The following is a 14,526-nucleotide window of genomic DNA, read 5'->3' as shown; positions in this document are numbered from 1 at the left end:
TAACTATTTTGGAGACGTACAAGAGTATTATGTAACAAAATTAAAAATCGAAACTTCCCTTGCCTCTTTGCGTTTGCATAAAGTAAATTCGTTCCACAACATGATTGAATGTAGCATAGTAATCGTTAGAATTTGATTCAATTATTATATTAATTTTTAATGACTCTCTTAGAACGACTTTCCCGTAAAACATTATTTAAAATTAGAATAAATTAGAATGATGCTTTGAGAGTGAGAGAGCCAATGGCCCAATAATGTAAATGGAATTTGCATCTTAATTCTACTTTTTCTTTATCTATTTTCGAACGCACTTCAGACCATTTGCATTGAATCAAGTTGAAAAAGTTGGAATAGAATATTATGCTTTTGTTCTCTTTTACTAAATTAGATTTCATATTACCATTATAATTGAGACAAAGATAGAAAATAAAAGTTAAAAATATTGTAAAATTATAAAAGAATACTAATATTATATATTTAAAAATTTTGTAGTGGTCAAATAAGAAAAATAAGTCGCAAAAATATAGCGTAAAAATTAAATAGGATGTTGCCAGGAGCATAAATAAAACCCATATCATTGCATGGTCTTTTAGATTTGGATCATTAATTATTCAAGCACTTGAGCCTTGAGTATTTGTTGCTACACACACACACCATGGCATTGGATGGCGAATATCTTAAGGAAATTGAGGCAGCTCGTAAAGACCTTCGCCAACTTTTGCAGAGCAAGAAACAATTTTCTCCAATCATTCTTCGTTTAGCGTAATCTTCTGGATCATCTTCTTTTTCTTTTATTTCTTTTTCTTTCGTTAATTATGTTAAATGTGGTAGTACAGTTTTCATGATGCAGGTACTTATGACGTGAAAGCCAAGACAGGAGGTCCAAATGGTTCAATTAGGGGTGAATTGAATAACCCTGCCAACAATGGGATCAAAGTTGCTGTTGACTTTTGCGGTTAGCTCTACCTATCCATAAATTGATCAAGTATTTTCTATTTTATTCTGATTCTATGTATATTATTGTAATATGTCAGAGCAAGTCAAAGCTAAACATCCCAAGGTATCTTACGCTGACCTTTACCAGGTGAAGTTTCTTATAACACTGCTTATTTCATATAAAATCATAGGACTTCAAGTACCGATTTTAAACTTTTGATTTCATCAGTCAGTCTCTAACAAAATCTTTTATCATAGCATTGTCCATCCCTTCATTTATATTTGAAGATGATAACTAAAACATCTCCTCAATTATTTATGGCACCATTTATTTGATATGATCAAGAATCAAGATATGTTCAATTATGTAAATAATCCTACTAAATAAGTAGCACTAATTGCTATGTACATTTCAGAAAAATTGTGTTGTGTTGTGTTGTACTGGTTTATGTCCATAATATGGAAACAGCTAGTGTTGTGTTGGGTCGTCCACTTACTTGCAGTTTTTTCAATGATATCTCGTGTCAAATTGTATTGTGCTATGTCATGTTGTGCTTGTCCACCTAAAAATAAGTTTTGACTATAGAATTTGTGTCGTGTTTGGTCATTCATATGTCATATCTATCGTGCCTCATGTGCTTGTGGCAGTTACAAGAATTTTTCTTTATGGGTTTTAAATCTACCAAATCAAATAACCTATACAATCGTTGAAAACTTTATATTTTATATACAAAATCAAAATTGAACACGATGAATTTTCATATTTTGAAAACAATCTTACTATAATATCCTCGTCCTTAACTACAATTTAAAAACACCAACTGTTAAATCAACCATGGTCAGATAAAAATTAATTGTATTCCAAGTATTAAACATGAAACTATGTAAATGGTGTCGTGAACAGTTGCATGTCGTAAGCAGTTTTGTATCATGTTGTGCCATAATTTAAACGAGACGTGCCGTTAGAGTTGTGCAACGGGCCGGGGGCCTATTGGAGACCGTTATCCAACCCTTAATTTCAAGGGTTTAAAAAGGGTCGGGTTGAAAATGAAACGGGTTGTAAACGTGCCTTACAGATGCGGGTTGGATAAGGGTTGTAATGAAAGTTGACGAAGGGCTATATGAGGCAATTGTGAGTGAATGCCTGCTGAAGAAGACATGAGCAATGCAAAAGTATTTTATTGTATCTCCTTATTACGGTACCACGTGGCCAGTAGTTGCTACTGATGATAAGAATACATATATTCTTATGACTTATATATGTGATATTAATAATCTTCCAAAACTAAATTTTTTGTTTCAAATTTTTTTTAATATTTTTTTCGTTTCATAATTAATTTTTGATAATAAAAAAGAATATAATATATGGGCCGGGCCAGGCCGGATTGGGCTTTATGTGTCCAATCCGTTTTAACCCCGTGTTTCTTTAAACAAGGCCCAACTCGACCTGACCCAATTTCATAAACCCTGATCCGACTCTTATCCAGTCCATTACACAGGCCTACGTGCCGTGCTTAGGTGGCTGGCGTACTAGGTCGTCCCACTTCCATCCACATACATGATGTTATAAAAATGCGTAAAGCTTGCTAGAATGAATACATACATTATAGCATTCATGACCTTTGGTTTTGAGTATAGTATGTCAATGTTTTTGTAGCTTGCCGGAATAATTGCTGTTGAAGTTACAGGAGGCCCTATTATCCCCTTTGTTCCAGGCCGACAGGTAAATTATGTACCGGATCAACTTTGTACATTGGAATCTACATATTTGAATTAGTTACTAATTACCATATCAATATGATTCTTATTGTTTTAACTAGGATGCTCGTAATCAACAAGATCGTGGTGCTCTTCCTAACCCCAATGGAGGTATATAATCTCACTCATAAAAACTATATATATATATATATATATATATATATATATATATATATATATATATATATATATATATATATATATATATATATATATATATTTTACAATGACATGTAGAAATAAAAAAAACTAACAAATTTAAATGATTTATATGGTATAATTAGATGCCAAACATCTAAGAGATATCTTTCATCGGATGGGGTTGAACGATAGGGATATCGTGGTTCTATCAGGGGCTCACACATTGGTTGGTTCTAATGATCTATAATTTCATTGAAAAAAGTAGTTCAATTAGATCAATACTTGTATAATCTAGCTATTTGCTAAATGTGTAGGGTCGAGCAAACAAGGATAGATCAGGCTTTGATGGTTCTTTCACTGAAAATCCCTTGAAATTTGACAACTCTTATTTTGTGTAAGTTTCTTATTTAGCAATCATGTAAAATTATAGCTTGTACACAAGAGTAAATTTGACTCCACATAAACTCGACAAGGTTCCATCCTAAAACCAATTGGTTATAGAAAGAGTAACTCATCATGCTTATATGTTAGTTAAACTCTCTTTAATTCTTCGATGTAAAATCACACATATTTTTCAACAGAAACTTGCAAAAAGAAGACAAACCTGGACTGGTGAAATTCCCCACTGACAAAGTTCTCTTGCAAGACCCTGCTTTCCGTCGTTACGTTCAACTTTATGCTAAGGTAATACTCTCTTTTCCCTCTTCTAAGGTGTATTCACTCGTTTGTCGCTTTGAGATTGTTATTAAAAGTTATATGTTAAATAGAAAATTCAAAGGGAGTATCTAGTACTGCTTGAGGCTCGTGTTTCGATTATTAATTTGAATCAATGGGTGTTAACAGGATGAAAAGACATTCTTCGCACATTATGCGGAATCACACAAGAAGATGTCGGAGCTTGGATTTCAACCTCCTCGCGCTGTTGTTAAGGCTTAAAGATCATGCTTATATGGCTGCCTTTGCTGATACATTCATATATTTCTATATTTATAGGATGTTATTGTGGTCTTCTATGTTGCATCCTTAATTATATATCTATGATGATCTTAATTAGAATTATTACATAGATAATCCCCATAAAATGTATTAGAATTACTCTGTAGTAGTTATTATTTTAATTATATGTATGTGTGCTAATAATGAGAAACCTTCAAATTTCATTCATGTTATATTTTTCATCGAACTTGCACCGTTACGCGCCTTTAGTAACTACTGCATCCCATTTCATGGAGCTCTTGTAAGCAAAAGACCAGGGAACGATCATCTATAGATGCCGAACAATATGCTCTAAGCTACAGCAACGACTGGAATATTATGGTTATCACAAATTTCTTCAAAGGTGTGGGGTGTAAGTTGAAAAAGGTCTATATGGATTGAAGCAGTCTTCAAAGGCCTGGTTTGAAAAGTTCACTATAAGTTTGAAAAGATTTTGATTACCAAATAAGTAACTTTAAATACTTCTTTTTGAAGAGGAGAAATGACCTAATAACCAGTCGAATTATCTATGTAGATGACATCATAATTACAAGAAATGATAAAGAGGAAATTAATCACCTAAAATGGAGTTGATTCAGAATGAAAGACCTTAGAAATCTTAAATACTTTATTTGAAATTATGTTTTAAGGTCAAAATGAAAATTTTAATTAACCAGAAAAAATATTCTCTCAATCTCTTAACAGAAGTCGAAAATCTTAATTGCAAACCATCTAAAACTCCAATTATGGTGAATTATAGTGATCTCTAGATTGTTGAAGGAGCCAAGTTGACTGATCTTGGAAGATATCAAACGCTGGTTAGAAAATTAATATATATGTCACATACGAGACCTAATATAGCATATGTAATTGGAGTAGTTAGCATCTCAAAAAATCTAGCACAATATGATCGAACTAAACATGTTGAAATTAGATTAACCAAATTTTCATAAATAAAATAACCTTCAACCAAAAATTATTACCTCCCTTACATTCGTTCAGAAGATTAGCAAGTAGATATCCTAACAAAAGCTGTTGGATTTGAAGTTTTTGAAAGAGCTTTGTGCAAATTGGACATTGAAATTTCCGTTACCCTATTACTTGAGGGGGAGTCTAGAAACGTGTAATCTTAAAATAAGCAATATAATTAATATTTTGTGCAATAATTACCTAGAGTGAGTGTTGTAATTTAGAATCTGATTAGATGTGATTATGGGTCAATAGTTTTGTATAAATTTACTCTTTTACTTCAATAATATAGAAGTTATTAACCTAAAAACCCTAATACATAGGGTAGAAATCTGTCTTATTGTTATCTTTAGCTTTGTTAACATTTTATGTACTAATTGATTACCAAAGAAGTTTCTTAATTAATAATTGATATTATTTTCCACATTCATTATTCAAGTTACTATTTTTGACACAATAAAATATTCTACTCTTTTGAATCTTCACCTTTCTTAAAAGAGAAACATAAAATGAAAAGAAAAGAAATTGATACCCATAATTTAAAGAATGGAATTTGATTCTTTCACAATGGGGGATTACCGGATGATTAAGAATCAAACTAATAAATTCGGTCCAATATATGAAGTCTACTGCTAATTTAATTAAGACAAAGATAAAGCTTAAATTGAATTTGATTCCCTAATAAAACTGAATTGGATTCTTCTAATACAATATATTTAAAATTTATATAAATTAATCTTATAAACGTTATTTTTTTTTTTATTATGCTAGTGCGTATTCTTCTATCAGTAAGAGACAAGCATAAAATATCATATATAAAGCATGCTTGACGTAGCAGTTTAAATAATTATTAGAAAATTTTAATAATAGTCAAAATGATAATGAAAACTTAAAATATTGAGAATTCTTAAAAGAACTATGGTCATAGGATATATGGTGATTAGAAACTTTAAAATAATTCAAAATGATTTTTTGTTACATGAAATAAGAGAAACATTTGTATTTTAAGCCACTAACAGCTCGGTCATGTGGTACATTGTCTTTTCATATTTTATATAATTCAAAATGGTAATTTTGAATCATTTTAATATTTTCAAAAATAAAATAAAGTGATTAAAATTTCTGGTTTTTTATTTACTTTAATTAGACATCAATATTGATAGATTTTATATAATTATTTGATGAAAATTAGGAGAATATAAAAAGTTAAACTGTGATGGTTGTTTTGATAATGAAAGAGGTCACAAATACTCTTTCCATTCTCTATTGATGTACACACAATAAATATTTTATTTAAAAAAAAGAGAAACTTATAAATGAATTTTCATTCAAATATATTCATGTAAAATCTTGTTAAAGTCTTAAGGTATAAAATTTAATCATATGTTTTTTTTAATTTTTATAAAATGTATTTATAAATATATGAGATCATCAAATGGGTTTTATTTATATATTACGAAAGCATGTGGTTATAGGGTCGGCCCATAAGGGTTCGTGTTTGTTTTGCCAAGATTTCTAAAGAATCAGGGCTGGCCCAGTGTGATTCACTACAATTAATTAAAGAAATAAAATTAGCAAGTGATAACCTGGAATAAATTCTTACATTGGTTTTCTTTTTATATAAATAGGCACCAAGTAAACCATATTTTTGTATATTAATACTTGCACTTAATTATCATATTCAAAAAAAAAAAAAAAAGAGAAAAAAGCATGGCCCAAGCTCATCATTATTGGAGAAGATCAGGCCATTCAGCTGGTGACCACCACATTTTGGATGCAGAATATCTAAAACAAATTGAGGCTGCACGTAAAGATCTTCATCATCTTCTGCAAATTAACAAGCCATTTGCACCCATTTTGCTTCGCTTAGCGTACATTTCTCACCTTTTTTTTTTATTTAATATTAATATTAATATTAATATTTCCTCAACTATGTGCCTGAAATTTTTGTTTAGCTTTTCTTAATTTGTAAATTCAACTTAACATGAGACATACTGTCCAATGAATTGAGTGAGTTGTACACTCATGTTTTTATTTGTACTGACTTGACTTTTGTTAAACAAAGTCACCAACCACTTTTCTTTTATCAATGTATGAATTAGTCAAAAATTTACAATAAAAGGTGATAAAATTCTACTCCTATCACTCCCTTCCTATTAGGCTAAGTGTAAAAGCATTAATTACTTGCCAAATTTTGTTGAGTTTTGGAGCATTTCTAGTAGTATAAATAGGGTGTTCATCACTTGCATTTTCATCATCCCACCACAACATCTCCTTGAGTGGTAAAGCAAAAGTGAGAGCAATGTTTTAGAGTGAGCTATTGTAAGAATAAGAGTGAGCTAGTACAATATAGTAGTAATATATATTGTAATCTTGTATGTTTCTAGTGCTATTATTATTACTTTAAGTATTAGTTGTTCAATACTAGTAGTAATTTTATTGTCCACATTATTATTTTGCTATCCATTCCACATAAATATACCTTGAAACTCTCTACAATTGGGTATCAGAGCCAAACGGTCTATTATGAGACTCACTTTGGTAAATTATCAGTCAGGGACTGGTAAAAATTAATCAAAATAATTTTGGCTACCCGAGTGATCAAGTGATCACATTGAAGTTTTTGGTGAGATACCAAACTTACTTATTACGTGAGAGGCGTAACTAAGTCACAAGTGGCGGATATTGCTAGTACATTTGGTAATATTGAGAAACTCAACAATAATAATTACACTACGTGGAGCATACGTATGCAATTTTATTTGTTGGGTTAAGACCTTTAGGGTATAGTCGGTGGTGGTGATACCACGGTACCAACTAATGTAAAAGAGTCAAAGAAGTGGAAGATTAAAGTTGGAAAGGCGATGTACGTGTTGGCAGCAGCTGTTGAAGACAAGTTGTTACACCACATCAAGAATGCGAAGACACTCAAGGAGGCGTGGGACACATTGTCAGGGTTGTTGTCAAAGAAGAACGATGTTCAACTCCAGATGCTAGAGAACGAGCTAATGTCGATTCAACAAAATAAATTGACGGTGAACAAATATTTCACTAAAGTCAAGACTTTGTGTGAGCAAATGACAAAGTTGGATCCGGAGAATCCGATCACGGAGACTAGGATGTGAAGGATCATTGTGCGCGGATGGAAGCCGAGTCTTAATGGTCTTGTCACGCCATGCGAGGTTGGGCTGCACAACCAACTCTAATCGAGTTTGAAAATGTATTAGCTAATCAGGAAGCTCTAGATAATCAAATGTCCGGAGGTTCTGTCAAAGATGAAGAGACTGCTCTATTTGGAAACAAAAATCCAAATAAGAGTGTTGAGAAGATTGGTCAATCGAGTAATACATTACCTGGCAAGTCAAATCAAAAGTCAGGAGGATTTCGAAAAGGACGAGGAAAAGGAGGCTTCCATCAAGGGGAGCTCGAGATCGACAAGAAAATCAGAATAAAGATAAGACTGGGACACGACAAGAGGTTGTTTGCTACAAGTGTAGTAAAAAGGGACATTATGCTCGAGAATGTTGGTCTAAGTTAGTAGAAGGGAATGTTGCAACTTCGATAGAGCCAGAAAGCCGAAGCGAAAAAGAATGAGATTTTCAAGCCTCCTATGCCGTTGAAGAGTCTAGTTCAAAATAGATGTGGAAGAACAACCTTTCGACATAATGGTTGTGTCAACCTGCAACACTGAGCCAAAGGACATTGCATTTGCCACAACAAATGATAAGATGATCAATTACAAGGATGATTGGATCATCGACTCTGGTTGTTCGAATCACATGACTGAAGATAAAGAAAAGTTTGTGAGTATGTCCGAGTATAAGCGTGGTCGAGTTGTTATTACAACGAACAACTAAGAGTTGGCAATTACTCACATTGACAAAGCGGTTGTAACTCCGCGATTTAGCAACAAGCAAGTTTAGCTGGATAATGTCTACCATGTTCCAGGTATGACAAAGAATTTATTGTCAGTATCACAACTGACTGCCTCAGGAAACTATGTGCTCTTTGGACCTTGAGATGTAAAGGTGTACCAGAATTTGGAGGATAATTCAACACCGATATTAGAGGGACAACGTTTGGAATTTGTCTATGTAATGTCTGCTCAAACAGCATATGTAGACAAGACAAGGAAGAATGAGACAGCTGACTTGTGGCATGCATGCTTGGCTCACGTGAGCTATACCAAGCAAAAAGTGATGATGAAGAAATTGATGCTCAAGGGTCTTCTTGAATTGGATGTCAAGGAAGATATAATTTTTGTCGGATGTCAATTCGGTAAACCACACCAGCTACCATATGAAGACTCAAAGTTTAAGTCTCATACACCTCTAGAACTTATTCACTCAGACGTATTTGGGCCGGTCAAGCAACATTCAGTAAGTGGTCTACGATATATGATCACCTTCATAGATGATTATTCTAGATATGTCTGGGTAGACTTCATGAAGGAGAAATCAGAAGCATTCAGCAAGTTCTAACAGTTCAAAGAAGTAGTGGAAAAAAGAAGTTGGTAGAAAAGTGCAATGTCTAAGAACAGACAATGGAGGAGAATATACATCAACTAAATTCTCTCAGTATTTGCAAGATTGCAAAATACGACGCCAGCTCACTTGTTCAAACACTCCACAATAAAATGGAGTAGCAGAGAGAAAGAATCAACACCTAGCAGATACATTTAGAAGCATGCTTCATGCGAAAAACGTGCCACCACGTTTTTGGGTCGAATGCATGAAAACAGCAACACATGTGACAAACAGGCTACCAAAAGCAAGGCTAGAGTTTGTCTCCCCATACGAGAAGTTGTGGAAGATTAAGCCAGTAGTGAGCAATTTTCAAGTTTTCGGATTTGTATGCTATGTGTTCGTTCCTGAGCACCTACGCAGCAAATTTGACAAGAAGGCGATCAGATGTATCTTTGTGGGATATGATGATCAAAGGAAAGGTTGGAAATGTTGTGATCCAACTACAAATAAGTGTCATGTATCAAGAAATGTGGTATTTGATGAAGCATCATCTTGGTGGTCACCACAAGCTGTATTATTACCAGACTCAAAGGAGATCGAGGAAAAGCTTCTAGAGAAAATGGGGGATCAGTCTACTCAAGATGGTGATCTAGAAGGTGAAAGTTCTCAAACTTCACCAAAAGGAAAAGAGAAAAGTCCATGGAAGACAGGAGCACATCATAGAAGTCCTGAAGAAGAAAGGCTAAGTTAGATAGAAGATCTGAAAGAAGAGGAACCAAGTCTAATCCTGCGTAGATCGATCAGACCTCGAAAGCGTAATTCAAAATATGCTAATTCTGCAATGGTAGAGAATGTCAAAGAGCCAACTAGCTATGATGAAGCAGCTCGAAGCAAAGATTAGACGAAAGCCATGGAGGAGAAAATTCATGCTCTACACCATAATCAAACTTGGGCGTTAGTACCAACACCTAAGGAAGTTCAACCTATTTCCGTTAGATGGGTTTACAAGGTGAAGACTAAACCCGATGGCTCCATTGAAAGGTACAAAGCACGACTGGTAGCTCGAGGATTTTCTCAGCAATATGAGTTAGACTATGATGAAACCTTTAGTCCAGTGGTAAAGATTACTACAGTGCGTGTTTTACTAGCACTCACGGCTAGTCACTCTGGGAAGCTTTAGCAAATGGATGTTAAAAACGCATTCATACATGGTGAACTGGATAGAGATATCTACATGGATCAACCTAAAGGGTTCAAGAGTCAAATCTCATCCAAACTATGTGTACAAGCTAAAGAAGGCACTTTACGGTTTGAAGCAAGCACCACGTGCATGGTATGGCAAAATAGCAGAATTCTTGCTATAAAGTGGTTACTCAGTTGCACCAGCTGATTCAAGTTTGTTTGTGAAAGCTCGAGATGAAAAGTTGGCGATAATTCTTGTTTATGTTGATGATCTCATCAATACTGGAGATGATGATTGGGCGATCCAACATACAAAAGAAAATCTTTCTGTTTGATTTCAGATGAAAGAACTTGGAGAACTAAAGCATTTTCTTGGTCTAGAAGTGGAGCGAACCAATGATGGGATATTTCTCTGCCAACAGAAATATGCCCAAGATCTTTTGGATAAATATGAAATGCTTGATTGCAAGCCTATGTCAACTCCAATGGAGGTTAATGCAAAACTATGTTCAGGAATAGGCAAGGAGTTAGAAGACATGACAATGTATAGACAATTGGTAGGAAGTCTAATCTATCTCACGCTAACCCTACCAGATATTACCTATGCAGTTAGTGTGATTAGTCGGTTCATACAGAAACCGAAGAAACCTCACATGGAAGCTATAAAGCGAATATTGAGGTATGTCAAAGGAAGTATTGATTATGGTATCCTTTACCGTAATGATAGAAAATTTGAAGTTATTGGATATTGTGATGCTGATTATGCTGGAGATCTTGATACACGTCGATCAACTACTGGTTATGTGTTCAAGCTGGGTTCTGGAGCAGCTTCATGGTGTAGTAAAAGACAACCAACAGTGTCATTGTCAAGTACGAAAGTAGAGTATCGAGCATCAGCGATGGCAACACATGAATGTGCATGGCTCACCCAGCCACTAAAGGATTTACATCAGCTTGTTGACTATGGTGTCAAGTTAAGTTGCGATAATCAGTCAGCTATACGACTAGCTGAAAATCCTTTCCACTTAAATATACCTCGAATTCTCTACAACTTTTATTTTCTATTAGATTTTATTCCTACAATTAAATATAATAGCTAAGGTTTTTGATCAAAAGACTCGAATATGGCCTAAATAGGGTCTGGACCTAAATTGCCCTACTTATAAATAAAATGTCAGCAAAATATAAAGGTTGACTAATTGGCTGTTCGATATTATTATGGTTTTTCGTTATTCAGTTTCATAATTATATGATATACGTATGAATAAAAAATAGTCAAATTTATTAGAAATGTGTTGAATTTGAAAACTCACAATTAAAAAGTGAAAATTAAAATTTTCTAATTAATTTACTATTTTTAATTATTAATTTAAAAGAAAAACTATAAACTGAAAAAAAAGATAAAGAAAAGAATCGAAGTTTTAAATTTTGCTTTTTCAGATTCCATGATGCAGGTACTTATGACGCCAAAAGAAAGACAGGAGGTCCTAATGGATCGATTAGAAATGAATTGAACAACCCTCCCAACAATGGTATCAAAGTGGGGATCGACTTTTGCGGTAAGCCAAACAAATATTACAGATTAATAATGTTATCACTAAAACACTATATACAATTCTGACATTTGATCAGACATATGAACATAATTAATATTCACAAACATTATTAAGTTTTTTTGTTAATTTAAAAAAATTGCAAACTTAATAAATATTAAAAGCGTCCTTCTAAACTTTACATCCGTGAAATTTCTCTCACATAGGTACTAGGGTATGCATATGAATCACACAAAGACAAAATAATTTTCTCGTTACACTCTTAATACCAGAATGCAACAAGAGATTACAAGTTTATTTCTAATATAATTTATTTAAGAGAGAATATCAGAGTAAGTTAATTTTTATGTTCATGCTCATTACATGTTGTCAATTTATGCAAAAATACATGAAATCATCCCTTTTCAACATGCGTAAGTCATAACATCTATACAAATATATTGTTGCACACGAAAGCACGTGTCTCTACAAAACAAAGTGTTGCACCATGACTAGATGCAGGGGGCTTGTACTCGAATGAACACAACACCTGAAACACATTCTAGAAGTTTTTACCTTGAGAAACAAAGCCATGCTCAAACGAGTCCTCAAAAGAGCGCTCTATGTGCTCGAACGAGTATTTACTCCCTAGAAACAAATGTCTTTCTTTTATATTCTTTGTTGAACTAAATATTAGCAACATAACATTTTAGGCTACCAACTTACATTGTCTTTATATTCCCCCTTCTAGTTAAATTGGAATGTATCCTTATTATGCTAGTTTCTCAAACTTATTTTTTATTTTTCTTGTCTCAGAGCAAGTGAAAGCAAAGCATCCCAGGGTTACTTATGCTGACCTTTATCAGGTGAAATTTCTTAGTCATTACTGTCAAGCAATCAACTGAACTAGAGTCGCATGATATGTTATATACTCGATTAATTACTGGTAAAATGTAACTAGTAAGTATTACAGCTGCCTTACTTGTGCAGCTAGCTGGAGTAGTTGCTGTTGAAGTTACTGGAGGTCCTATCATCCACTTTGTTCCAGGTCGACAGGTATGTGAATGTTACAATACAAACTGTCTTAGCTAATGGCAAATGGTTCATCATCATCTCGTAATTGATTTTTCTTCCTACATCCTATGATACATTTTCGTCGATCTATATAGGATGCCCTTAATCAACGAGATAGAGGAGCCCTTCCAAACCCTAATGAAGGTACATTAACAGCACTCATTGACCGCCTTTATATAATTATACTTAGCTTATTCTATGTGATTATAGGTACCAGGCATCTTAGAGATATATTTTACCGAATGGGCTTGAATGATAGGGATATTGTAGTTCTATCTGGAGCTCACACTCTGGTAGGCTCCTTGAATGATAGAGAAGTCATTAGTCATTACAGTTGGCTATTTCTGCTATATAAAACCTTTATGTTCTTAACTGATAGGGGCGAGCACACAAGGATAAATCAGGTTTTGATGGTCCTTTCACTCATGATCCTCTGAAATTCGACAACTCTTATTTTGTGTAAGATTGATAGTGAGTTTATAATTCATATATGATACTTTTATATGGTGAATTTACTCAATGAATATTGATTTGAATTGTTGGCAGAGAGCTAAGGAAAGGAGACACCCCAGGACTGGTGAAATTTCCCACAGACAAAGCTCTGTTGCAGGACCCTGTGTTTCGTCGTTATGTTCAAATCTATGCTCAGGTAAGCCTGTTAAAACTAATTTTCGTACAGCAGTAATTAGCATGAGCAATTCAACAAGCAATAGAAATGATTAAGGTAAGGATTACTAATTGAGTGAGCAAAAAACATTGTAGGATGAAAAGGCATTCTTCGCTCATTATGCAGAATCACACAAGAAGATGTCAGAGCTTGGGTTTCACCCACCACCCTGTTCTATTCATCATTAAAGATCAATCAGATGATGCATGCATGAGAAATTCAAGATGGTTTAATTTGGATTGAAAACATGAATAATTGTAGTAATTATACTCTCTTTATAGTTCAAAGTATAGTGTGCCAATAATAAGCAATTTACGCTTGAGTTCCGCAATGGATAGGTGTAATCATCACCTTCTTGCATGCCTGTTTCTATTTTGATTTGAGACCTATAATAATTTGTATTTGGATATGCTATCCAAGGATTCAGAATTCTTCAGATTTGGATTATAAAGTGTTATATTAAAATAAATCATCAAATCATGTGCGCTTCTTATTTATATGAAGTTGCAGATGATGTTTGCTATCAAGAGTCAATCGTAAACGACCTCTTTGTTATTACTAATAAAGGTAAGGTTGTTGAGCATTTAGAGTATATAGACCTAGATTTGAATATACTACATACTTAGTATAGTAGTGGGACTAAAATAAATATATTATAAGTCCAATTAAATGCCTCAAAGAATTTGATGAATCATTACTTTGATTCATAAGTTTTGTTTGATGAATCATTACTTTGATTCATAAGTTTTGCTTGGTGAAACATTACTTTGATTCGTAACCTTTTCTTGGTGAAACATTACTTTGATTCATAAGCTTTGCTTGGTCA

The 14,526-nt window shown here is 33.6% G+C and overlaps 2 protein-coding genes across 4 annotated transcripts; both read left to right on the top strand.

Moving 5' to 3' along the window:
• Nucleotides 1-453: 453 nt before the first annotated feature.
• On the top strand, nucleotides 454-14,295 carry LOC130824242 (L-ascorbate peroxidase 5, peroxisomal-like). Of its 3 annotated transcripts, none has more exons than XM_057689165.1 (9): nucleotides 454-762; nucleotides 837-955; nucleotides 1,035-1,084; nucleotides 2,594-2,659; nucleotides 13,129-13,177; nucleotides 13,244-13,326; nucleotides 13,413-13,492; nucleotides 13,580-13,682; nucleotides 13,796-14,161. In XM_057689165.1, the coding sequence occupies exons 1-9, from the start codon at nucleotides 656-658 to the stop codon at nucleotides 13,886-13,888; spliced, it is 750 nt and encodes a 249-aa protein (XP_057545148.1). In that variant the 5' UTR covers nucleotides 454-655; the 3' UTR covers nucleotides 13,889-14,161. The 3 variants fall into 3 exon arrangements, with proteins under 3 accessions (XP_057545148.1, XP_057545146.1, XP_057545145.1); XM_057689163.1 differs by lacking the exons at nucleotides 13,129-13,177; nucleotides 13,244-13,326; nucleotides 13,413-13,492; nucleotides 13,580-13,682; nucleotides 13,796-14,161 and adding exons at nucleotides 2,757-2,805; nucleotides 2,979-3,061; nucleotides 3,150-3,229; nucleotides 3,417-3,519; nucleotides 3,679-3,999 and having other exon boundaries at nucleotides 468-762; XM_057689162.1 differs by lacking the exons at nucleotides 454-762; nucleotides 837-955; nucleotides 1,035-1,084; nucleotides 2,594-2,659 and adding exons at nucleotides 6,430-6,650; nucleotides 11,868-11,986; nucleotides 12,776-12,825; nucleotides 12,950-13,015 and having other exon boundaries at nucleotides 13,796-14,295.
• Nucleotides 10,769-11,527, top strand: LOC130824243 (secreted RxLR effector protein 161-like). The gene has a single exon (XM_057689166.1). It carries the CDS (start codon nucleotides 10,769-10,771, stop codon nucleotides 11,525-11,527), a length of 759 nt encoding a protein of 252 aa, XP_057545149.1.
• Nucleotides 14,296-14,526: the final 231 nt, after the last annotated feature.

The sequence above is a fragment of the Amaranthus tricolor genome, chromosome 9 (genome assembly GCF_026212465.1).
Source record: "Amaranthus tricolor cultivar Red isolate AtriRed21 chromosome 9, ASM2621246v1, whole genome shotgun sequence".
NCBI classification, from domain to species: Eukaryota; Viridiplantae; Streptophyta; class Magnoliopsida; order Caryophyllales; family Amaranthaceae; genus Amaranthus; species Amaranthus tricolor.
Note: the sequence above shows the minus strand (reverse complement) of the source record. Positions and strands in the feature narration are given on the sequence as shown.

What these genes read in the sequence shown, in the direction of transcription:
- LOC130824242 (XM_057689162.1), top strand. Translation starts at nt 6,490, where the DNA reads ATGGCCCAAGCTCATCATTATTGGAGAAGATCAGGCCATTCAGCTGGT. An exon ending in AGTGGGGATCGACTTTTGCG is followed by an intron (nt 11,987 to 12,775) that starts GTAAGCCAAACA and finishes TTCTTGTCTCAG; the next exon opens with AGCAAGTGAAAGCAAAGCAT. An exon ending in ATGTTCAAATCTATGCTCAG is followed by an intron (nt 13,683 to 13,795) that starts GTAAGCCTGTTA and finishes AAAACATTGTAG; the next exon opens with GATGAAAAGGCATTCTTCGC.
- LOC130824243 (XM_057689166.1), top strand. Translation starts at nt 10,769, where the DNA reads ATGAAAGAACTTGGAGAACTAAAGCATTTTCTTGGTCTAGAAGTGGAG.